Source organism: Scyliorhinus torazame, chromosome 31, assembly GCF_047496885.1.
Source record: "Scyliorhinus torazame isolate Kashiwa2021f chromosome 31, sScyTor2.1, whole genome shotgun sequence".
Classification (NCBI taxonomy): domain Eukaryota; kingdom Metazoa; phylum Chordata; class Chondrichthyes; order Carcharhiniformes; family Scyliorhinidae; genus Scyliorhinus; species Scyliorhinus torazame.
Window position 1 is genome coordinate 3,393,276 of NC_092737.1, and position 26,728 is coordinate 3,420,003.

The 26,728-nt window shown below is 47.2% G+C and overlaps 1 protein-coding gene across 1 annotated transcript in view; it reads right to left on the bottom strand.

Moving 5' to 3' along the window:
* Positions 1-513: 513 nt before the first annotated feature.
* Positions 514-26,728, bottom strand: part of LOC140404794 (profilin-1-like) — a 37,302-nt gene continuing 11,087 nt past the window's right edge. The window contains exons 2-3 of the mRNA XM_072493531.1: positions 15,431-15,617; positions 514-870 (exon numbers count right to left, since the gene is read on the bottom strand). Of these exons, the coding sequence (XP_072349632.1) occupies positions 770-870; positions 15,431-15,617 (288 nt within the window). The 3' untranslated portion in view covers positions 514-769. The remainder of the gene's footprint in view (positions 871-15,430; positions 15,618-26,728) is intronic.

Genomic DNA, 26,728 nt, shown 5'->3' on the forward strand with positions numbered 1-26,728 from the left:
TGTGCCAGCAGTTATTGCCCTGGAGGGTGTGCCAGGCTGTGCCAGCATTTCTTGCCCTGGAGGGTGTGGCCGGCTGTGTCAGCAGTTATTGCCCTGGAGGGTGTGCCAGGCTGTGCCAGCAGTTATTGCCCTGGAGGGTGTGCCAGGCTGTGCCAGCATTTCTTGCCCTGGAGGGAGTCTCGAGAGATCAGTTTAAAGTGAACCACATTGCTGAGAGTCACATGTAGGCCAGACCGGGTAAGGACGGCAGATTTCCTTCCCTGAAGGACATTAGTGACCCAGATGGGTTTTTAACAACAATCGACAATGGTTTCATGGCCATCGTTAGACTTTTAATTCCTGATTTTTATTAAAATTCAAATTTCCCCATCTGCAGTGGCAGGATTCGAACCCGGGATCGCAGAGCATTACTCTGGGTCTTGCTTACTAGTCCAGTGACAATACCGCTTGGCCCGTCTCCCCTTATTGTGTGGGGACAACTCACACTCAGTTACCATTGGACCAAAGCAATCGTTTAGACGGTTTGTCAAAGGTTTATTGACTCGAGATTTGACCATCAGACAGTAACACTGGATATTAAAAACAGGAAAAGGGACACAACAGGATGTAGATTTTATATTTTTAACGTGACCACAAGTTAGTTAATGGTACAAAAATGGGTCATTGCAGTGGGAATTGTGTTAGGATATACATCGCAGCATCTTCAGTCTCCCTGTCGCAATAGTGAGGCAGCAACATCCAGCTCACTGCCCAAGTGGAGGCATCACCATCAGTAAGCCAGTGACCATAAGTAGTGAATAATTTTTCTTGTTACACTCAGCAATGCCTCTCGGGATGTGTCCGAGGATTTGGCCTCCACGATAGTTACCGCTGAAGGACAAAGAACAAGATTAGGATGAACACAAAGCTGTTACTCTCTGTATGACGCAAACAAGACAAATTCCCACTGGGGGGGGGGGGGATTCTCATACAAATTCCCACACAAATTCCCGTACCAGTCTCCCCGAACAGGCGCCGGAATGTGGCGACTAGGGGCTTTTCACAGTAACTTCATTTTTTGAAGCCTACTTGTGACAATAAGCGATTTTCATTTCATTTCATTTCACTTCTCCGAGGGACAGAGAACATAACCTCAGGTCTAAAACTGTTCCGAGTTCCACATTTCCACCAAACACTGAAGAGCAGTTTCCCGAATTGAGGAAATTTCCTCGCGAGAATCTAGAATTCAGAGTTACTGAAATGAAAATGAAAATGGCTTATTGTCACAAGTTGGTTTCAGTGAAGTTACTGTGAAAAGCCCCTAGTCGCCACATTCCGGCGCCTGTTCGGGGAGGCTGGTACGGGAATTGAATCCGCCCTGCTGGCCTTGTTCTGCATTACAAGCCAGCTGTTTAGCCCACTGTGCTAAACCAGCCCCTGTTACAACAAGTGTAGTATCTTTTAAAAAAATTTAAGAGTACCCAATTATTATTTTTTCCAATTAAGAGGCAATTTAGCGTAGCCAATCCACCTACCCTGCACAACTTTGGGTTGTGGGGGTGAAACCCACGCAGACACAGGGAGAAGTGACTGGTGGTGACTAGTGGGGTCCTGCAGGGATCAGTGCGGGGACCCCAGTGTGGACGAGGGAACCAAACGTAATATTTCCAAGTTTGCTGATGACATGAAACTTGATGGGAAGGTGAGTGCTGAGGAGGATGTAAAGAGGATTGCAGGTGACTGATCGACAGGTAACGGTCAAATATGTGGCAGATGCAGCGTATCGTGGATAAGTGTGACGTTATCCTGTTTGGAGAGAGAATCAGAATGGCAGAGTATTATTTAAATGGTGATAGATTGTGAAATGCTGATGTACAACGGGATCGGGGTGTCCTTGTACACCAGTCACTGAAGGCAAGCTTGCAGGTGCAGCAAGATGGTATGTTGGCCTTCATTGCAAGAGGATTTGAGTACAGGAGGAGGGATGTTTTACTGGAGCTGTACAGGGCCCTGGTGAGACCACACCGGGAGTATAGTGTGCAGTTTTGGTCTCCTTACCTAGAAAGGATATATTTATAGAGTGTGCAGCGAAGGTTCACCTGGCTGATTCCTGGGATAGTGGGACTGTCCTTCCAGGAGAGATTGGGTCGACTGGGGCTGTATTCACTGGAGTTTAGCAGAATGAGAGGGGATTGCATCGAAATGTATAAAATTCTGACAGAACTGGACAGACTGGATGGAGGGATATTATTTCCTCTGGCTGGAAGGTCTAGAACAAAGAACAAAACAGCACAGGATCAGGCCTTTCGTCCATGGTTCCTGCCTAAACTAAAACCGTCTCCACTTACGGAATCCGTATCCTTCCATTCCCACCCTATTCATATATTTGTCCAGATGTCCCTTAAATGGGGCAGCACGGCGGCACAGTGGTTAGCACTGTTGCTTCACAGCTCCAGGTGCCCAGGTTCGATTCCCCGCTGGGTCACTGTCTGTGCGGAGTCTGCACGTTCTCCCCGTGTCTGCGTGGATTTCCTCCGGATGCTCCGGTTTCCTCTTACCGTCCAAAGATGTGCAAGTGAGGTGGATTGGCCATGCTAAATTGCCCCTTAGTGTCCAAAAAAAGTTAAGTGGGGGTTACTGGGATCGGGTAGATACATGGGCTTCAGTAGGGTGCTCTTTGTAAGGGCCGGTGTAGACTCAATGGGCCGAATGGCATCCTTCTGCACTGTAAATTCTATGAAATCCCACAATCGTACCAGCTCCCACCACCTTCCCAGGCAGCACGTTCCAATATTTACCACCCTCTGTCTAAAAAACGTGCCTCACACATCTGTTCTAAACTTTTCCGCACACACTTTAAACCTATGTCCCCGAGTACTTGACTCCTACCCGAGGAAAGAGCATCTGACTCTCCGCTCTGCGCAGATAGGTAGACAGATTTTGGAAATGAGTAAAAACAACAGGGTTGTGGTGATGGGAGACTTCAACTTCCCCAATATTGACTGGGACTCACTTAGTGCCAGGGGCTTAGACGGGGCAGATTTTGTAAGGAGCATCCAGGAGGGCTTCTTAAAACAATATGTAGACAGTCCAACTAGGGAAGGGGCGGTACTGGACCTGGTATTGGGGAATGAGCCCGGCCAGGTGGTAGATGTTTCAGTAGGGGAGCATTTCGGTAACAGTGACCACAATTCAGTAAGTTTTAAAGTACTGGTGGACAAGGATAAGAGTGGTCCGAGGATGAATGTGCTAAATTGGGGGAAGGCTAATTATAACAATATTAGGCGGGAACTGAAGAACATAGATTGGGGGCGGATGTTTGAGGGCAAATCAACATCTGACATGTGGGAGGCTTTCAAGTGTCAGTTGATAGGAATACAGGACAGGCATGTTCCTGTGAGGAAGAAAGATAAATACGGCAATTTTCGGGAACCTTGGATGACGAATGATATTGTAGGCCTCGTCAAAAAGAAAAAGGAGGCATTTGTCAGGGCTAAAAGGCTGGGAACAGACGAAGCCTGTGTGGCATATAAGGAAAGTAGGAAGGAACTTAAGCAGGGAGTCAGGAGGGCTAGAAGGGGTCATGAAAAGTCATTGGCAAATAGGGTTAAGGAAAATCCCAAGGCTTTTTACACTTACATAAAAAGCAAGAGGGTAGCCAGGGAAAGGGTTGGCCCACTGAAGGATAGGCAAGGGAATCTATGTGTGGAGCCAGAGGAAATGGGCGAGGTACTAAATGAATACTTTGCATCAGTATTCACCAAAGAGAAGGAATTGGTAGATGTTGAGTCTGGAGAAGGGGGTGTAGATAGCCTGGGTCACATTGTGATCCAAAAAGACGAGGTGTTGGGTGTCTTAAAAAATATTAAGGTAGATAAGTCCCCAGGGCCGGATGGGATCTACCCCAGAATACTGAAGGAGGCTGGAGAGGAAATTGCTGAGGCCTTGACAGAAATCTTTGGATCCTCGCTGTCTTCAGGGGATGTCCCGGAGGACTGGAGAATAGCCAATGTTGTTCCTCTGTTTAAGAAGGGTAGCAAGGATAATCCCGGGAACTACAGGCCGGTGAGCCTTACTTCAGTGGTAGGGAAATTACTGGAGAGAATTCTTCGAGACAGGATCTACTCCCATTTGGAAGCAAATGGACGTATTAGTGAGAGGCAGCACGGTTTTGTGAAGGGGAGGTCGTGTCTCACTAACTTGATAGAGTTTTTCGAGGAGGTCACTAAGATGATTGATGCAGGTAGGGCAGTAGATGTTGTCTATATGGACTTCAGTAAGGCCTTTGACAAGGTCCCTCATGGTAGACTAGTACAAAAGGTGAAGTCACACGGGATCAGGGGTGAACTGGCAAGGTGGATACAGAACTGGCTAGGCCATAGAAGGCAGAGGGTAGCAATGGAGGGATGCTTTTCTAATTGGAGGGCTGTGACCAGTGGTGTTCCACAGGGATCAGTGCTGGGACCTTTGCTCTTTGTAGTATATATAAATGATTTGGAGGAAAATGTAACTGGTCTGATTAGTAAGTTTGCAGACGACACAAAGGTTGGTGGAATTGCGGATAGCGATGAGGACTGTCTGAGGATACAGCAGGATTTAGATTGTCTGGAGACTTGGGCGGAGAGATGGCAGATGGAGTTTAACCTGGACAAATGTGAGGTAATGCATTTTGGAAGGGCTAATGCAGGTAGGGAATATACAGTGAATGGTAGAACCCTCAAGAGTATTGAAAGTCAAAGAGATCTAGGAGTACAGGTCCACAGATCACTGAAAGGGGCTACACAGGTGGAGAAGGTAGTCAAGAAGGCATACGGCATGCTTGCCTTCATTGGCCGGGGCATTGAGTATAAGAATTGGCAAGTCATGTTGCAGCTGTATAGAACCTTAGTTAGGCCACACTTGGAGTATAGTGTTCAATTCTGGTCGCCACACTACCAGAAGGATGTGGAGGCTTTAGAGAGGGTGCAGAAGAGATTTACCAGAATGTTGCCTGGTATGGAGGGCATAAGCTATGAGGAGCGATTGAATAAACTCGGTTTGTTCTCACTGGAACGAAGGAGGTTGAGGGGCGACCTGATAGAGGTATACAAAATTATGAGGGGCATAGACAGAGTGGATAGTCAGAGGCTTTTCCCCAGGGTAGAGGGGTCAATTACTAGGGGGCATAGGTTTAAGGTGAGAGGGGCAAAGTTTAGAGTAGATGTACGAGGCAAGTTTTTTACGCAGAGGGTAGTGGGTGCCTGGAACTCACTACCGGAGGAGGTAGTGGAAGCAGGGACGATAGGGACATTTAAGGGGCATCTTGACAAATATATGAATAGGATGGGAATAGAAGGATACGGACCCAGGAAGGGTAGAAGATTGTAGCTTAGTCGGGCAGTATGGTCGGCACGGGCTTGGAGGGCCGAAGGGCCTGTTCCTGTGCTGTACATTTCTTTGTTCTTTGTTCTTTGTTCTGTCTCTGCCACTCAATCTTGTAGACCTCTATCAGGTCGCCTCTCAACCTCCGTCCTTCTAGTGAGAACAGACTGAGTTTATTTAACCTCTCCTCATAGCTGATGCCCTCCATACCAGGCAACATCTGAGTAAACCGCTTCTGTACCCTCTCCAAAGCATCCACATCCTTCTGGTAGTGTGGCGACCAGAATTGGACACAATATTCAAACTTAAGCCTTACTAAGGTCCTGTACAGCTGCAACATTTCTTGCAATTTTTATATTCAATGGCACGACCAATAAAGGCCAGCATGCCATATGCCTTCTTGACCACCTTCTCCACGTGTTGCCACTTTCAGTGATCGGTGGACATGCACAGATCTCTCTGCCTGTCAATACTCGCAAGAGTTGTACCATTTATTGTGTAATTCCTACATGCATTGGACCTTCCAGAGTGCATTACCTCACACTTGTCCGGATTGAACTCCATCTGCCATTTCTCCGCCCAGGATTCCAACCAGTTTATATCCTGCTGTATCCTCTGACAATCCTCTGCACTATCCACAACTCCACCAATTTGTGTGTCGGCTGCGAACTTACTAATCAGACCAGCTACATTTTCTTCCAAAACATTTATATACACCACGAATAACAAAGGCCCCAGAACTGACCCCTGTGGAACATCGCTAGTCACAGCCTTCCATTCAGAAAAGCACCTTTCCACTGCTACCCTCTGTCTTCTGTGCCCAAACCAGTTCTGTCTCCAACTTGCCAGCTCTCCTCTGATCCCGTGTGACTTCACCTTTTGTACCAGTCTGCCATGAGGTACCTTGTCAAAGGTTTTACTGAAGTCCGTGTAAACAACATCTGCTGCCGTTTCCTCATCTATCATCTTTGTCACTAGTTTGGCAGGGGGATGGGAACCAGAGCTATGGATCAGAGGATAGGGTAGCTGTTGAACAGGCAGAAATAGTACGCAGCAAATCTGTGAGGAAGGATAGACAGTTGATGGGGCAAAGTTGCACTCAGTGGAATGGGTTAATGTGTGTCTGTTTCAATGCCAGGAGTGTCAGGAATAAGGGAGATGAACTTCGAGCATGGATCAGTACTTCGAACTACGATGTTGTGGCCATTACGGAGACATGGATTTCACAGGGGCAGGAATGGTTGTTAGATGTTTTAAGAAGAATATGGAGGGAGATAGAAGAGGAGAGGGGGAGTGGCACTGTTAATTAGGGAGTGTACCACAGCTGCAGAAAAGGAGGTCGCTGAGGAGGGTTTGTCTACTGAGTCAGTGTGGATGGAGGTCAGAAACAAGAAAGGAGCAGTCACTTTATTGGGAGTTTTCTATAGACCCCCCAAAAGCAGCAGAGAGATGGAGGAACAGATTGGGCGGCAGATCTTGGAAAGGTGCAGAAGTAACAGAGTTGTTGTCATTGGAAATTTCTACTACCCTAATATTGACTGGAACCTCCTTAGTGCAAATAGTTTGCATGGTGCAGATTCTCTCATGTGTGTACAGGAAGGATTCCTGACTAACATGTAGGTAGGTCGACTATGGGGGGGGCCATATTGGACTTGGTGCTCGGCAACGAACCAGGCCAGGTGTCAGATAACTCGGTGGGAGAGCATTTCGGTGACAGTGACCACAACTCCTTGACCTTTACCATAGTCATGGAGAGGGATAGGAACAGACAGTATGGGAAGGTATTTAATTGGGGGAGGGGAAATTATACTGCTATTAGACAGGAGCTGAGGAGCATAAAGTGGGAACAATTGTTCTTGGGGAAATGCACAACAGTAATGTGGGGATTGTTTAAGGAGAACTTGCTGCGAGTGCTGAATAGTTTTGTCCCACTGAGACGAGGAAGGAATGGTAAGGTGAAGGAGCCTTGGATGACAAGAGAAGTAAGTGGAGCTTCTAGTCAAGAGGAAGAAGGAAGCTTACGTAAGGTTGAGGAAGCAAGGATCTGGCTCGGCTCCAGAGGGTTACAAGGTAGCCAGGAAGGAACTCAAAAATGGATTGAGGAGAGCTAGAAGGGGGGATGAAAATGCCCTGGCGGGAAGGATTAGGGAAAACCCCAAAGCATTCTACACTTATTTATATTTATTTATTTATATAAATTTAGAGTATTCAATTCATTTTTTCCAATTAAGGGGCAATTTAGCGTGGCCAATCCACCTACCCTGCACATCTTTGGGTAGTGGGGGTGAAACCCACGCAAACACGGGAGAATATGCAAACTCCACACGGACAGTGACCCAGAGGCGGGATCGAACCCGGGACCTCGGCGCCGTGAGGCAGCAGTGCTAACCACTGCGCCCCGTGCTGCCCTGGCATTCTACACTTGTGAGAAATAAGAGGATGATCAGAGTGAGAGTAGGGCCAATCAGAGATAGTGGAGGGAATGTGTGTCCAGAGTCTGAGGAGATGGGGGAGGCCCTAAATGAATAGTTTGCTTCAGTATTCATGAGAAAGAGGGACCTTGTTGCTCATGAGAACAGTATGAACCAGGTTAATAGACTCAAACAGGTTGATGTTAAGAAGGAGAATGTGCTGGAAATTTTGAAAAGCATCAGGATAGATAAGTCCCCTGGGCTTGGCGGGATGGATCCAAGGTTATTATGGGAAGTGAGGGAGGAGATTGCTGCGCCGTTGGCGATGATCTTTGCGTCCTCACTCTCCACTGGAGTAGTACCGGATGATTGGAGGGAGGCGAATGTTGTTCCCCTGTTCAAGAAAGGGAATAGGGAAATCCCTGGGAATTACAGATCCACCAGTCTTATGTCTGTGGGGAGCAAAATATTGGAAAGGATTCTGAGAGATAGGATTTATGATTATTTAGAAAAACATAGTTTGATTAAAGATAGTCAGCATGGCTTTGTGAGGGGCAGGTCATGCCTCATAAGCCTCATTGAATTCTTTGAAGATGTGACGAGACACATTGATGAAGGTCGGGCAGTGGATGGGGTGTATATGGATTGCAATAAGGCATTTGATAAGGTTTCCCATGGTAGGCTCATTCAGAAAGTTAGGGGGCATGTGATACAGGGAAATTTGGCTGTCTGGATACAGAATTGGCTGGCCGAAAGAAGACAGCGAGTGGTAGTGGATGGAAAGTATTCCGCCTGGAGGTCGGTTACCAGTGGTGTCCCACAAGGATCTGTTCTGGGACCTCTGCTCTTTGTGGTTTTTATAAATGACTTGGATGAGGAAGTGGAAGGGTTGGTTAGTAAGTTTACCGATGACACGAAGATTGGGGGAGTTGTGGATAGTGTTGAGGGCTGTTGCAGGACATTGACAGGATGCAGAGCTGGGCTGAGAAGTGGCAGACGGAGTTCAAGCTAGATAAATGTGAAGTGATTCATTTTGGAAGATCGAATTTGAATGCTGAATACAGGGTTAAAGGCAGGATTCTTGGCAGTGTGCAGGAACAGAGGGATCTTGGGGTCCACGTATATAGATCCCTCAAAGTTGCCACCCAGGTTGATGGGGTTGTTAAGAAGGCGTATGGTGTGTTGGCTTTCATTAACAGGGGGATTGAGTTTAATATCCGTGAGGTTTTGCTGCAGCTTTATAAATTCCTGGTTAGACCACACTTGGAATATTGTGTCCAGTTCTGGTCGCCTCATTATAGGAAGGATGTGGATGCTTTGGAGAGGGTACAGAGGAGATTTACCAGGATGCTGCCTGGACTGGAGGGCATGTCTTATGAAGAAAGGTTGAGGGAGCTAGGGCTTTTCTCACTGGAGCGAAGAAGGCAGAGAGGTGACTTGATAGAGGTGTACAAGGTGATGAGAGGCATGGATAGAGTGGATAGCCAGAGACTTTTCCCCAGGGCGGAAATGACTGTCACGAGGGGACATAATTTTAAGGTGATTGGAGGAAGGTATGGGGGAGATGTCAGAGGTAGGTTCTTTACACAGAGAGTGGTGGGTGTGTGGGATGCACTGCCAGCGGAGGTGGTGGAGTCAGAGTCATTCGGGACATTTAAGCGACTCTTGGACAGGCACACGGACAGCAGTAAATTGAAGGGGTGTAGGTTAGGTTGATCTTAGATTCGGATAAATGGTCGGCACAACATCGTGGGTTGAAGGGCCTGGACTGTGCTGTACTGTTCTATGAAGTATGTCACTTAGAATCATAGAATCATAGAAGTTTACAGCATGGAAACAGGCCCTTCGGCCCAACCAGTCCATGCCGCCCAGTTTTTTACCATTAAGCTAGTCCCAGTTGCCCGCACTTGGCCCATAACCCTCTATACCCATCTTACCCATGTAACCATCTAAATGCTTTTTGAAAGACACAATTGTACCCGCTTCTACTACTACCTCTGGCAGCCCATTCCAGACACTCACTACCCTCTGAGTGAAGAAATTGCCCCTCTGGGCCCTTCTGAATCTCTCCCCTCTCACCTTAAACCTATGCCCTCTAGTTTTAGACTCCCCTACCTTTGGGAAAAGATGTTGACTATCTACCTTATCTATGCCCCTCATTATTTTATAGACCTCTATAAGATCACCCCTAAGCCTCCTACGCTCCAGGGAAAAAAGTCCCAGTCTATCCAGCCTCTCCTTATAACTCAAACCATCAAGTCCCGGCAACATCCTAGTAAATCTTTTCTGCACTCTTTCTAGTTTAATAATATCCTTTCTATAATAGGGTGACCAGAACTGCACACAGTATTCCAAGTGTGGCCGTACCAATGTCTTGTACAACTTCAACAAGACGTCCCAACTCCTATATTCAATGTTCTGACCAATGAAACCAAGCATGCCGAATGCCTTCTTCACCACCCTGTCCACCTGCGACTCCACCTTCAAGGAGCTATGAACCTGTACTCCTAGATCTCTTTGTTCTATAACTCTCCCCAACGCCATACCATTAACTGAGTAGGTCCTGGCCTGATTCGATCTGCCAAAATGCATCACCTCACATTTATCTAAATTAAACTCCATCTGCCATTCGTCGGCCCACTGGCCTAATTGATCAAGATCCCGTTGCAATCCTAGATAACCTTCTTCACTATCCACTATGCCACCAATCTTGGTGTCATCTGCAAACTTACTAACCAAAAAACTCGATCAAATTAGTGAGGCACGACCTCCCCTTCACAGAACCATGTTCCCCATCATTAATAAGTCCATTTGTTTCCAAATGGGAGTAATACTAATCTGTGAGAATCTTTTCCAATAGTTTCCCTACCACTGACGCAAGGTTCGCCGGCCTATAATTTTCTGGATTATCCCTGCTGCCCTTCTTAAACAATGGAACAACATTGGCTACTCTCCAGTCCTCTGGAACTTTACTTGTAGCCAATGAGGATACCACCAATAAATTCTGGTGGAGAGGAAACCCGAGACACTACACGTGTAGTGTCTCCCACCCACCCTCCTCCTCTAACCTAATAATAAAACCCATTGGTCTGAGGTAAGTACCATATTTTATTATATTATTATTATTTTTTATAAAAATTTAATTTTATTAAAAGCCAGATCTTGGTAGAAGTTTGGAGGAATGGCAGGGAAGGGAGTGCAATGTTCCTCCTGCAGGATGTTTGAGGTGAGGGATGCAGTTAGTGTCCCTGCTGATTTTACCTGCAGGAAGTGCTGCCATCTCCAGCTCCTCCAAGACCGAGTTAGGGAACTGGAGCTGGAGTTGGAAGAACTTCGGATCATTCGGGAGGCAGAAGGGGTCATAGATAGCAGCTTCAGGGAATTAGTCACACCAAAGATTGGAGATAGGTGGGTAACTGTAAGAGGGACTGGGAAAAAGCAGTCAGTGCAGGGATCCCCTGCGGTCGTTCCCCTGAGAAACAAGTATACCGCTTTGGATACTTGTGGGGGGGGGGACTTACCAGGGGTAAGCCATGGGGTACGGGCCTCTGGCACGGAGTCTGTCCCTGTTGCTCAGAAGGGAAGGGGGGAAGAGGAGCAGAGCATTAGTAATTGGGGACTCTATAGTCAGGGGCACAGATAGGAGATTTTGTGGGAGCGTGAGAGACTCACGTTTGGTATGTTGCCTCCCAGGTGCAAGGGTATGTGATGTCTCGGATCGTGTTTTCCGGGTCCTTAGGGGGGAGGGGGAGCAGCCCCAAGTCGTGGTCCACATTGGCACTAACGACATAGGTAGGAAAGGGGACAAGGATGTCAGGCAGGCTTTCAGTGAGCTAGGATGGAAGCTCAGAACTAGAACAAACAGAGTTGTTATCTCTGGGTTGTTGCCCGTGCCACGTGATAGTGAGATGAGGAATAGGGAGAGAGAGCATTTAAACACGTGGCTACAGGGATGGTGCAGGCGGGAGGATTCAGATTTTTGGATAACTGGGGCTCTTTCTGGGGAAGGTGGGACCTCTACAGACAGGATGGTCTACATCTGAACCTGAGGGGCACAAATATCCTGGGGGGGGAGATTTGTTAGTGCTCTTTGGGGGGGGGTTTAAACTAATGCAGCAGGGGCATGGGAACCTGGATTGTAGTTTTAGGGTAAGGGAGAATGAGAGTATAGAGGTCAGGAGCACAGATTTGACGTCGCAGGAGGGGGCCAGTGTTCAGGTAGGTGGTTTGAAGTGTGTCTACTTCAATGCCAGGAGTATACGAAACAAGGTAGGGGAACTGGCAGCATGGGTTCGTACCTGGGACTTCGATGTTGTGGCCATTTCGGAGACATGGATAGAGCAGGGACAGGAATGGATGTTGCAGGTTCCGGGGTTTAGGTGTTTTAGTAAGCTCAGAGAAGGAGGCAAAAGAGGGGGAGGTGTGGCGCTGCTAGTCAAGAGCAGTATTACGGTGGCGGAGAGGATGCTAGATGGGGACTCTTCTTCCGAGGTAGTATGGGCTGAAGTTAGAAACAGGAAAGGAGAGGTCACCCTGTTGGGAGTTTTTTTATAGGCCTCCTAATAGTTCTAGGGATGTAGAGGAAAGGATGGCGAGGATGATCCTGGATAAGAGCGAAAGTAACAGGGTAGTTATTATGGGAGACTTTAACTTTCCAAATATTGACTGGAAAAGATATAGTTCGAGTACAATAGATGGGTCGTTTTTTGTACAGTGTGTGCAGGAGGGTTTCCTGAAACAATATGTTGACAGGCCAACAAGAGGCGAGGCCACGTTGGATTTGGTTTTGGGTAATGAACCAGGCCAGGTGTTGGATTTGGAGGTAGGAGAGCACTTTGGGGACAGTGACCACAATTCGGTGACGTTTACGTTAATGATGGAAAGGGATAAGTATACACCGCAGGGCAAGAGTTATAGCTGGGGGAAGGGCAATTATGATGCCATTAGACGTGACTTGGGGGGGATAAGGTGGAGAAGTAGGCTGCAAGTGTTGGACACACTGGATAAGTGGGGCTTGTTCAAGGATCAGCTACTGCGTGTTCTTGATAAGTATGTACCGGTCAGACAGGGAGGAAGGCGTCGAGCGAGGCAACCGTGGTTTACCAAGGAAGTGGAATCTCTTGTTAAGAGGAAGAAGGAGGCCTATGTGAAGATGAAGTGTGAAGTTTCGGTTGGGGCGATGGATAGTTACAAGGTAGCGAGGAAGGATCTAAAGAGAGAGCTAAGACGAGCAAGGAGGGGACATGAGAAGTATTTGGCAGGAAGGATCAAGGAAAACCCAAAAGCTTTCTATAGGTATGTCAGGAATAAGCGAATGACTAGGGAAAGAGTAGGACCAGTCAAGGACAGGGATGGGAAATTGTGTGTGGAGTCTGAAGAGATAGGCGAGATACTAAATGAATATTTTTCGTCAGTATTCACTCAGGAAAAAGATAATGTTGTGGAGGAGAATGCTGAGCCCCAGGCTAATAGAATAGATGGCATTGAGGTACGTAGGGAAGAGGTGTTGGCAATTCTGGACAGGCTGAAAATAGATAAGTCCCCGGGACCTGATGGGATTTATCCTAGGATTCTCTGGAGGCCAGGGAAGAGATTGCTGGACCTTTGGCTTTGATTTTTATGAGGATTGGAGGACAGCAAATGTGGTCCCTTTGTTCAAAAAGGGGAGCAGAGACAACCCCGGCAACTATAGACCGGTGAGTCTCACGTCTGTAGTGGGTAAAGTCTTGGAGGGGATTATAAGAGACAAGATTGAAATCATCTAGATAGGAATAATATGATCAGGGATAGTCAGCATGGCTTTGTGAAGGGTAGGTCATGCCTCACAAACCTTATTGAGTTCTTTGAGAAGGTGACTGAACAGGTAGACAAGGGTAGAGCAGTTGATGTGGTGTATATGGATTTCAGCAAAGCGTTTGATAAGGTTCCCCACGGTAGGCTATTGCAAAAAATACGGAGGCTGGGGATTGAGGGTGATTTAGAGATGTGGATCAGAAATTGGCTAGCTGAAAGAAGACAGAGGGTGGTGGTTGATGGGAAATGTTCAGAATGGAGTACAGTCACAAGTGGAGTACCACAAGGATCTGTTCTGGGGCCGTTGCTGTTTGTCATTTTTATCAATGACCTAGAGGAAGGCGCAGAAGGGTGGGTGAGTAAATTTGCAGACGATACTAAAGTCGGTGGTGTTGTCGATAGTGTGGAAGGATGTAGCAGGTTACAGAGGGATATAGATAAGCTGCAGAGCTGGGCTGAGAGGTGGCAAATGGAGTTTAATGTAGAGAAGTGTGAGGTGATTCACTTTGGAAGGAATAACAGGAATGCGGAATATTTGGCTAATGGTAAAGTTCTTGAAAGTGTGGATGAGCAGAGGGATCTAGGTGTCCATGTACATAGATCCCTGAAAGTTGCCACCCAGGTTGATAGGGTTGTGAAGAAGGCCTATGGAGTGTTGGCCTTTATTGGTAGAGGGATTGAGTTCCGGAGTCGGGAGGTCATGTTGCAGCTGTACAGAACTCTGGTACGGCCGCATTTGGAGTATTGCGTACAGTTCTGGTCACCGCATTATAGGAAGGACGTGGAGGCTTTGGAGCGGGTGCAGAGGAGATTTACCAGGATGTTGCCTGGTATGGAGGGAAAATCTTATGAGGAAAGGCTGATGGACTTGAGGTTGTTTTCGTTGGAGAGAAGAAGGTTAAGAGGAGACTTAATAGAGGCATACAAAATGATCAGGGGGTTGGATAGGGTGGACAGTGAGAGCCTTCTCCCGCGGATGGATATGGCTGGCACGAGGGGACATAGCTTTAAACTGAGGGGTAATAGATATAGGACAGAGGTCAGAGGTAGGTTCTTTACGCAAAGAGTAGTGAGGCCGTGGAATGCCCTACCTGCTACAGTAGTGAACTCGCCAACATTGAGGGCATTTAAAAGTTTATTGGATAAACATATGGATGATAATGGCATAGTGTAGGTTAGATGGCTTTTGTTTCGGTGCAACATCGTGGGCCGAAGGGCCTGTACTGCGCTGTATTGTTCTATGTTCTATGTTCTATACAAAGATTACCGTCAAGGCCCCAGCAATTTCCTCCCTTACCTCCCTCAGTATTCTGGGGTATATCCCATCAGGTCCTGGGGACTTATCTACTTTAATGCTTTTTAAGATGCCCAACACCTCCTCTATATTAATATCAACATGACTCAGAATATCTACACACTCTACCCTCTACTCCTCATCAATCAAGTCCTTCTCTTCGGTGAATACGGAGGCAAAGTATTCATTTAGTATCTCGCCCATTTCCTCTGGTTCCATACATAGATTCCCTCCAATATCCTTGAATTGATCAGTCTCAAGATATGGGGCAAGCCATTTCAGACTGAGATGTGTCAAAACCATTTCACTCACAGGGTGGAATTCTCTACGACAGGAGACTGTGGAGACCGAGTCACTGAATGTATTTAAGAAGGAAATAGATAGATTTCTAGCCTCTGAATGATGTTGAGGGGAACGGGGCAGGGGGAGCGCTGGAGTACAGAGGATCAGCCTTGATCATGTTGAATAGCACAGCAGGCTCGAAGGGCCGAATAGTCTCCTCTTCCTATTTTCTATGATTCGAATGTGAGAATCATATGACCAACATCTCGTTATCACATGAGCAAATACATCATTTTAATCCCAAACTTACTTTGTGCAGTCAGATAGACTATGGCGCTGTATCTCTTTTCGTCTTCTGCATTGCTCTCGCTCTTCAACGCCATCCAACCCTCCCTATCCATGTTGTCTTGAACAAGGGTGTATTTTCTGTTCCCCAAATGCAGCCCTTCCGCTAGTAATTTAGATCGGTCGCCCTGCGCAGCTACAATATCTGCAGCCTGTAACACATTAACACTGGTTAGAAATCAGCAAAAATGAGCAAATACCACTTCTATGCAGCCAGGGGTTAGATCTTCAATACACTGCCAGGGCCTGGGCACTGGGGGAAGCTCCAACGGAGGCGGTCAAAAGGGAACTGGATCATAATCTGTGCAGGAAAACATCGCAGGGCCAGTGTGGATAGAGCAGGGGAGTGGCACACGGTGGATTACTTCAAGGGGGGCTAGCATAGACACAATGGGTCAAATGGCTTCCTTCTGTACAGTAACCATTCCATGAAAGCTAAATACAGACTAAACCCAAAATAACCCGTGGAGACTGGAAATTTGAGAACACCAGCAGGTAGCATTGGAGAATATGGTGCTTTCCAGAATCACCGACTACAAAGGACTGTCAACAAAGCAGTTGAGTTCAGGAATAACCGATCCATGAACAACACCATTCTTGTCCTCACCCATCAGGTGACCACTCGGTCCACACCGCCCCCATCAGGTGACCACTCGGTCCACACCGCCCCCATCAGGTGACCACTCGGTCCACACCGTCCCCATCAAGCTCGCACACCAGGTGGCATTGAGATGCAACAATATGCGCAGGAGGAAATGATGTACAGGCCACTGGAACATGCACTTAACAAGCTAACTACTTGTAGCGCAACAATTACTCACTCACGTTGAGAAGTGATGAAGTCAATCGAGGCTTTATTAAGCAAGACTTGTTCCCCAGCAGCTCAGTTGCAGAATGCGGCTGCTGGGAGAACTCGAGCTCTTAAACTCTGCCTTCAGGGCGGCGCCTGCAGGCAGCAGATCCAAACAGGACCCGGGACCTGTCAGCCAATAGCCTCTCGGCTTCACAGGTACTGTACTACCCCTATCATTAAGGAGGAAATAGCGGGGCACCTGGAGGGAAATTGTCCCATTGGGCAGACGCAGCATGGGTTCACAAAGGGTAGGTCGTGTCTGACTAATTTGGTAGAATTTTTTGAGGACGTTACCAGTGCAGTAGATAATGGGAAGCCAATGGATGTGGTATATCTGGATTTCCAGAAAGCTTTTGACAAGGTGCCACACAAAAGGTTGCTGCATAAACTAAAGATGCATGGCATTGAGGGTAAAGTGGTAGCATGGGTAGAGGATTGGTTAACTAACAGAAAGCAGAGAGTGGGGATAAATGGGTGTTTCTCTGGTTGGCAACCTGTAACTAGTGGGATCCCTCAAGGATCAGTGTTGGGCCCGCAGTTGTTCACAATTTACATAGACGATTTGGAGTTGGGGACCAAGTGCAATATGTCAAAGTTTGCAGACGACACTAAGATGAGTGGTAAGGCAAAAAGTGCAGAGGATACCGGAAGTCTGCAGAGGGATTTGGATAGGTTAGGTGAATGGGCTAGGGTCTGGCAGATGGAATTCAATGTTGCCAAGTGTGAGGCTATCCATTTTGGGAGGAATAACAGCAGAATGGATTATTATTTAAATGGTAAGATGTTAAAACATGCTGCTGTGCAGAGGGACCTGTGTGTGCTGGTGCACGAGTCGCAAAAAGTTGGTGTGCAGGTGCAACAGGTGATTAAGAAGGCTAATCGAGTTTTGTCTTTCATTGCTAGAGGGATGGAGTTCAAGACTAGTGAGGTTATGCTGCAATTGTATAAGGTGTTGGTGAGGCCGCATCTGGAGTATTGTGTTCAGTTTTGGTCTCCTTACCTGAGAAAGGACGTACTGGCACTGGAGGGAGTGCAGAGGAGATTCACTAGGTTGATCCCAGAGTTGAGGGGATTAGATTATGACAAGAGGTTGAGTAGACTGGGACTGTACTCATTGGAGTTTAGAAGGATGCGGGGGGATCTTATTGAGACATATAAAATTATGAAGGGTGTAGATAGGATAGATGCGGGCAGGTTGTTTCCACTGGCGGGTGAAAGCGGAACTAGGGGGCATAGCCTCAAAATAAGGGGAGGTAGATTTAGGACGGAGTGTAGGAGGAACTTCTTCACCCAAAGGGTTGTGAATCTCTGGAATTCCTTGCCCAGTGAAGCAGTTGAGGCTCCTTCTTTAAACGTTTTTAAGAAAAAGATAGATGCCTTTCTAAAGAATAAAGGGATTCGGGGATATGGTATACGGGCCGGAGAGTGGAGCTGAGTCCACAAAGATCAGCCATGATCTCATTAACTGGCAGAGCAGGCTCGAGGGGCCAGATGGCCTACTCCTGTTCCTAGTTCTTAATACATACCACCACACTGTTTACATATACAATGAGGCCCCACCCCCATTGGAGGCAGAGAGAGATCGGACTGTTTGATTTCAGTCTCCAAGATGGTTGGTAAACGAGGCCTGGAATCTTGTGTTTGGTTAGCCAGATGGTCAGAGTGCACAGTTACACCGGGTGATAGTGGCGAGATCTTTCGGTGGCCGGTGTCCTCAAGAGTTGGCAACACGGGATATTCCGCCAGTGCAGGGCTCGTTGCCTTGGCCTCTGAAGGTGTCTGCCACAGGCCGGGTGGCTGGCTCACCTGTTGGCACTGGTTCCGATACCTGTAGGGAGGTGGCACTGGTTGTGTACATAGTGGGCATCCTCTGAGGCGACCACAACTGTTTGGTTACCGTTCATGGCATTGCCATGTACCACTGCCACGTGCAGTCTAGATTCTGACCAGATGTTTACAGGTCGGGTCTGTGGTTATCTTGATCTCAAACCAGTTTAGTTTCTCACTCTCTCTTGCACGAGGGAATGATTCACTTTGGCTCGAGGTCGGTGCTGCGACAGAGCCTTAAGCAGTAGGAATCATTGTCCGAGTGCGCCGAGAAAACGTTGTTGTGCTGACAAGGGTGGACCCTGTGTGTTAAGTCTTGAGTTAAGAGACATTGCAATTAGTTGTTTCATTTATGTTAAGTATCCATTAATTGACACTGATATGTAAAGGGGCTTCAGGTGGCCTCTGTCAGGTGGTGTGTTGTTAAGAGTTTTGTGCAGAGGCTGTGGAAGTGAAATAAATGGTGTTTGGTGAAAAGGAACAAGAACTTTAGACTCTTCATTTCACAGCAACTAAAACGTCTAACACCGTGCTGGCAGATTTCACAGGCCGAGTGCAACACAGTAGTCCGTGTGATCCCAAGCCCATTTCTCTTGAAGATGTTTGGCTGAGCGAACTGGCCATTGCGCCAGGCCGTTGGGAGTGTGGATTTAGGAGGTTGCTCGTGATGTGTGCGCAGAGTTATGCCAATTGGTCTTTACCGAATTGAGTGTTGTCTGTCAGGAATCGGAGGGATGCAGTGTGTGACAAGTGTCTCGAGTTTCGGGCAGCACGGTGGCGCAGTGGGTTAGCACTGCTGCCTCACGGCGCCGAGGTCCCAGCTTCGATCCCGGCTCTGGGTCACTGTCCGTGTGGAGTTTGCACATTCTCCCCGTGTCTGCGTGGGTTTCGCCCCCACAACCCAAAGATGTGCAGGGTAGGTGGATTGGCCGCGCTAAACTGCCCCTTAATTGGAAACAATTAATTGGGTACTCTAAATTTTTTTTTAAACTGTCTTGAGTTTGAAGAGAACTTTTTTTACCCGTCATGTTTGGCAGTAACGTTCAAAACGTTTTTATTCATTGATGGGATGTGGGAGTCGCAGCCTGAGCCAGCATTTATTGCCCAACCCAAATTGCTCTTGACGGGGAGGTTTGAGAGTGAACCACATTGCTGTGGGTCTGGAATCACATGTCGGCCAGAACGGGTAAGGACGGCAGATTTCCTTCCCTAAAGGACATTAGTGAGCCAGGTGGGTTTGCAATGATAAATCGACAATGGTTTATGGTCGTTAGACATTTAATTTCAGATTTTCATTAAATTTAAATGTCACCATCTGCAGTGGTGACATTTGAACCCGGGTTCCCAAATTACCTGGAATGCAAAACAACGGAGACTAAAATGATGTTTACCATTCCATTCTGAAGTGTCAGTTGCTGTGAATGACCAAGGGAGGTCAAGGACCTCGTCAGATACAGCAGTTCATTTGGTTGAAGGTGCTGGAGTGCATTGCACAACTGGAGTTGAACACGTGGCTACAGGGATGGTGAAGGAGGGAGGGTTTCAGATTTCTGGATAATTGGGGCTCATTCTGGGGTCGGTGGGACCTCTACAAACGGGATGGTCTGCACCTGGACCAGAGGGGTACCAATATTCTGGGGGGGAAATTTGCTAATGCTCTTCGGGAGGGTTTAAACTAGTTCAGCAGGGGCTTGGGAACCTGAATTGTAGCTCCAGTATACAGGAGGTTGAGAGTAGTGAGGTCATGAGTAGGGTTTCAAAGTTGCAGGAGTGTACCGGCAGGCAGGAAGGTGGTTTAAAGTGTGTCTTCTTCAATGCCAGGAGCATCCGGAATAAGGTGGGTGAACTTGCGGCATGGGTTGGTACCTGGGACTTCGATGTTGTGGCCATTTCGGAGACATGGATAGAGCAGGGACAGGAATGGTTGTTGCAGGTGCTGGGATTTAGATATTTCAGTAAGCTCAGGGAAGGTGGTAAAAGAGGGGGAGGGGTGGCATTGTTAGTCAAGGACAGTATTACGGTGGCAGAAAGGACATTTGATGAGGACTCATCTACTGAGGTAGTATGGGCTGAGGTTAGAAACAGGAAAGGAGAGGTCACCCTGTTAGGGGTTTTCTATAGGCCTCCAAAAAGTTCCAGAGATGTAGAGGAGAGGATTGCAAAGATGATTCTGGATAGGAGCGAAAGCAACAGGGTAGTTGTTATGGGGGACTTTAACTTTCCAAATATTGACTGGAAACGCTATAGTTCGAGTACATTAGATGGGTCCATTTTTGTCCAATGTGTGCAGGAGGGTTTCCTGACATAGTATGTAGATAGGCCAACGAGAGGCGAGGCCATATTGGATTTGGTACTGGGTAATGAACCAGGACAGGTGTTAGATTTGGAGGTAGGTGAGCACTTTGGTGATAGTGACCACAATTCGATTACATTTACTTTAGTGATGGAAAGGGATGGGTATATACTGCAGGGCAAGAGTTATATCTGGGGGAAAGACAATTATGATGCGATGAGGCAAGACTTAGGATACATCGGATGGAGAGGAAAACTGCAGGGGATGGGCACAATGGAAATGTGGAGCTTGTTCAAGGAACAGCTACTGCATGTTAGGGGCAGCACGGTAACATTGTGGATAGCACAATTGCTTCACAGCTCCAGGGTCCCAGGTTCGATTCCGGCTTGGGTCACTGTCTGTGCGGAGTCTGCACATCCTCCCCGTGTGTGCGTGGGTTTCCTCCGGGTGCTCCGGTTTCCTCCCACAGTCCAAAGATGTGCAGGTTGGGTGGATTGGCTATGATAAATTGCCCTTAGTGTGCAAAATTGCCCTTAGTGTTGAGTGGGGTTACTGGGTTATGGGGATAGGGTGGAGGTGTTGACCTTGGGTAGGATGCTCTTTCCAAGAGTCGGTGCAGACTCGATGGGCCGAATGGCCTCCTTCTGCACTGTAAATTCTATGATAATGTCCTTGATAAGTATGTACCTGTCAGGCAGGGAGGAAGTGGTCGAGTGAGGGAACCGTGGTTTACTAAAGCAGTCGAAACACTTGTCAAGAGGAAGAAGGAGACTTATGTAAAGATGAGACATGAAGGTTCAGTTAGGGCGCTCGAGAGTTACAAGTTAGCTAGGAAGGACCTAAAGAGAGAGCTAAGAAAAGCCAGGAGGGGACATGAGAAGTCTTTGGCAGGTAGGATCAAGGATAACCCTAAAGCTTTCTATAGATATGTCAGGAATAAAAGAATGACTAGGATAAGAGTAGGGCCAGTCAAGTACAGTAGTGGGAAGTTGTGCTTGGAGTCCGAGGAGATAGGAGAGGTGCTAAATGAATATTTTTCGTCAGTATTCACACAGGAAAAAGACAATGTTGTCGAGGAGAATACTGAGATTCAGGCTACTAGACTAGAAGGGCTTGAGGTTCATAAGGAGGAGGTGTTAGCAATTCTGGAAAGTGTGAAAATAGATAAGTCACCTGGGCTGGATGGGATTTATCCTAGGATTCTCTGGGAAGCTAGGGAGGAGATTGCTGAGCCTTTGGCCTTGATCTTTAAGTCATCTTTGTCTACAGGAATAGTGCCAGAAGACTGGAGGATAGCAAATGTTGTACCCTTGTTCAAGAAGGGGAGTAGAGACGACCCCGGTAACTATAGACCAGTGAGCCTTACTTCTGTTATGGGAAAAATCTTGGAAAGGTTTATAAGAGATAGGATGTATAATCATCTGGAAAGGAATAATTTGATTAGAGATAGTCAACACGGTTTTGTGAAGGGTAGGTCGTGCCTCACAAACCTTATAGAGTTCTTTGAGAAGATGACCAAACAGGTGGATGAGGGTAAAGCAGTTGATGTGGTGTATATGGATTTCAGTAAAGCGTTTGATAAGGTTCCCCACGGTAGGCTACTGCTGAAAATACGGAGGCATGGGATTCAGGGTGATTTAGCAGTTTGGATCAGAAATTGGCTAGCTGGAAGAAGACAACGGGTGGTGGTTGACGGCTGATACACAGTATTAGCGCCCGCACAGACAATTCTGCCATAAATAGCACAGATTGGCGGTGTTCGGACTCCCCATCTTGGGTCTGCGACGCACTCTGGGACAAGTCAGGTAGACCAGGAGTCACAGGCACAGTCTGGGGACACCCCGTAGAGTTCCTTTGGGACACAGGAGGGTCCCGCACCACTTTAAACTCCTCCACAATGTTTCAGCTAGATAAATGGCTCTCTACAGACACTATCACTCTTAGCGGATTTACAGGACATATCCAGCAGGGATATATTACGGCCCCCATAGATATTCAAATTGGAAATGTTAATACCAAGCACCCCATTGTTTTAGTAGATTTGCCCCAAACAGCAGAACACATTTTAGGGATCGACTTCATGAGTTCACACAACCTTTCCTTTGACTCCGTGAATAAGTGTGTTTGGAAAATGGCTAGAACAGCGACAGCCTCCGCCATGCTCACTGCAGGAGACTACGAACATAGAATCTGCTCAGTAGGCGACTATTGGTTTGATCCGCAAGCCAGTAGTACAGATTGGCCGATTAGAGAGGTCCTAAGGAAACACAAAGCATCCTTCTCCCGGCACAAGCACGATTGTGGAAAAATTCCTGGAACAGTCGCCATTACAGGTCCCGAACCCAAGCCCCAGAAACAATACGGCTTCCCACAGCATGCCGAGGGAAAAATTGCAAAAGTAATTGAAAGTTTGCTAGACCAAGGTGTAATTCGGCCCGCAGCCTCAACAAACAATGCCCCAATTTGGCCCGTAAGGAAACCAGACGGTTCATGGAGACTGACCATCGATTACAGACAACTCAATGAAGTAACTCCATTAGCAGCCCCCACCGTTGCCACGAGTCCAGAGACAATGCTGAAGCAGGGACTACAGTCAAGGTATTTCACGGTATTGGGCATTAGCAATGGCTTCTGGTCCATTCCATTCGATAAGAATTGCCAATACAAATTCGCCTTCACGTTCCAAGGACAGCAATATACGTGGACATGCCTTCCGCAAGGTTTCCACAACTCCCCCTCCATTTTTCACCGACAATTGGCAAATAGATTATCCAAATTTTCCCGACCTAAAATGCCTCATTCAGTATGTGGACGACTTGCTCCTCCAAACTGATGCCAAGGAAGAGCACATTTCGCTTCTTTCCGAATTATTAGGGCTCCTACACTCAATTGGATTTAAAGTCAACCCGAAAAAGGCCCAAATCCTAAAAGAAAAGGTCTTTTATTAAACCACAGTCAACACACAGGGAAAAAGAGAGATAGAGCAAAAACGGATGGATTTGATTGTTAAATTGCCCTTGCCCCATAATGTCACTGCACTATGGTCATTTTTAGGACTGGTTGGTTACTGCAGGAACCATATAGACGGTTTCGCCACCAAGGCAGACCCACTTTCCGAGCTCCTAAAAAAGAATGCCCCTTGGGAATGGCTTCCACAGCATACGGATGCCATTGATGCATTAAAACGTGCCCTAGATATAGACCCCGCTTTGCAGGTACCAGACCTACACTCCCCATACGCCATAGAAGTAGCGACCACCGACCGAACCCTATTGGCCATATGACTCCAAGAAAGGCACCATCCTTTAGGACCCGTAGCCTATGCCTCACAAGTTTTGGACCCAGTGGAGCAAGGATTTTCAGCCTACAAAAGACACTTGCTCGCAGTTTTTTGGGCTGTTCAGTACTTCGCATACATCACAGGCCTCAACCCCGTAACGATTCTAACCGAGCACACCCCGACACAGCTACTGTTAGATGGTAGGTTAAAGGACGGTTCAGTTAGCCAGATTAGAGCAACGCACTGGACCCCACTCTTACAAGGAAGGGACATCACAGTAAAATGGACAAAGACACACACATTGTTAGCAGATAACTTGCAGTATGAAGGAACCCCACATGAGGACCAGATCATTGCAGCCAGGCACCACACTGGACCTTTTATTCCAAAATCGCTTCACCCACGCATAGGTAGTAAAGCACAGAATCCCCCGACCACAGATAACTCTTTAAAAATTTATGTAGATGGCTCCTCCACCATTGATAATGGAAAAAGGGGCGGCTCGGTGGCGCAGTGCTTAGCACTGCTACCTCACAGTGCCAAGGTCCCAGGTTCGATCCCGGCTCTGGGTCACTGTCCGTGCGGAGTTTGCACATTCTACCATTGTTTGCGTGGGTCTCACCCCCACAACCCAAAGATGTGCAGGGTAGGTGGATTGGCCACGCTAAATTGCCCCTAAAATTGGAAAACATGAATTGGGTACTGTAAAAAAATGTTTTTAAAGATAATGGAAAAAGGATTACAGGATGTGGCATATATGTGGAAGACGCGCAGGGACGCGCATTAGAGGAGATATCGCTAAAATTACCAGGTCACTTAGGATCGCAGGCAGTCGAATTAGCAGCAATTGCATATATAGTGCAGCACCCAGATTCTTTCCCGACCCCCGCAGATATATATTCGGACAGTTTATATGTCTGTAACAGTTTGACAGAATTCCTGCCCCTGTGGGAATCTAGAGAATTCATATCCGCCAACGGTAAACCCCGACCCTCAGCGCCATTACTGAAGCACATTCTTGAAACAGCGAAAGACCGCACATATGGCATAATAAAAGTCAGAAGCCATCATCGTTCGTCCCCACCCGGTAACGTAAAAGCAGACGCCCTAGCAAAGGCAGGATCACGACACAGTCACTTTTGGCAACCCCCCCCGAGAGTGCCCCAGTACACGCAGTCCAGGTCTCGCAGACAAATATCCAAGATTTAGCACAGGCCCAAAAGGCAGGCGACACTCTTCAGCAAGTTCTAAACGGTAACTCCCCAGCCCCCTATGACAAATTCAAAGACACACTGACGGTACAGGACGGAATAATTTTAAAGAATGGAATTTATGTGCTCTCCATCCAGGACAGGAACCAGATTATTTGTCAATTTCATGACGGACACGAACATCAGGGGATAGGAACCACCATTGCCCACTTAAGACCTTTGTGCTTGTGGCCCGATTTAAAAGCAGACGTCACACATTATACTGAAAATTGTTTAATTTGCGCTCAAAATAATCCAAAAGATACTCCAGGAAAGGTCAGTTAAGACCCCCCCACCCCCCTTAATGGCCCATGGACGAATTTACAACTAGATTATATTGGTCCCCTCTCCCCATGCAGAACTGGTTTCAAATATGTGTTGGTGATCGACACCTTCACAAAATGGGTGAAAGCATTTCCCTCCAGGACAAACACGGCTAAGCCAACAGCCAAGATTTTAACACAGCAAATATTTACACGCTGGGGACTCCCCCGCAGCATTGAATCGGATCAAGGTTCACATGTGACAGGAAGAGCGATGCAGAATGTTTTAACGACTGTTGGGATAAAACAAAAATTCCATATTGCCTGTCACCCACAATGCTGCGGCATTGTGGAACGGATGAACAGAACCCCAAAAGCGACTATCAGGAAAATGGTGCAACAGCACAACACTACGTGGGACACAGTTCTCAATTTGCATTGATGTTTATTAGGAACACAGTATCAAGTTCCACAGGTTTCACCCCCCACACTCTTATGCCCGGACGAACCATGAAAGGCACTGAATATTTATTAGGACTTGATTTGACCAGCCCCACGGTCACCGCCCTCACCCACGAAAAAGCAGTCCAACAGACAATGGAAATTATTAATGATGTGGAGATGCCGGCGTTGGACTGGGATGAGCACAGTAATAAATCTTACAACACCAGGTTAAAGTCCAACAGGTTTGTTTCGAATCAGGTGAGGAAGGAGCAGCGCTCCGAAAGCTAGTGATTCGAAACAAACCTGTTGGACTTTAACCTGGTGTTGTAAGACTTCTTACGGAAATTATTAAGGCAGCCCAGCTCACTGCAGCTGTCCGACTAGGCGCTAGAAAAAAGCAGAGTAAGACCTGCTTTGATAAAACAGTACACCCAGTAGAATATACAGCCGGTCAGCAGGTGATGGCTTCCCTACATAACCCCAGTTCATTCCTCTCCCCTAAATTTGCAGGACCCTACTTGATTTCAGATAAAGTAAGCCCCTCGGTATATAAAATAACATATCCTAATGGAAAGTCAGGATGGTTTTATGGTCAGGGGGGAATGTAAGGTGGAGGCGGTGGTAGTGGCGGGGGAACGGTCAGTCGTCCCCTATATTGCCAATTTTCAGGGTCATCCTCATCGTCTCCCTTGGTCAAGGCAAGGCCGGCCATTTGTCCGCACGGTCCCGATTTAGAAATGTTTTTTTTTTTTACAGACTTAGGCCTTTTTCTATGGTGGACACATTCCTTTCTCAAAACCTGCGCAGTTTTAACAATTCCCCCTTCTGTTAATTCAATACCCAACTTTAAAGCGTTAGCCTGCCAACTAGCCAATAAAGATGTATTTTTAAATTTTTGGCAGTACTCCCGCCATAACTCAATCAATTTCTTAGCCGTGGAGCTACGGTTATGTTGCCAAATAATCTGCTGTGCCTCTATAACCGGAGGCAAATCTTTTGATCCTCCCAGGGGCCATTCCCCCTTTCCCAAATTCTTATGCAATTCCCCCGACA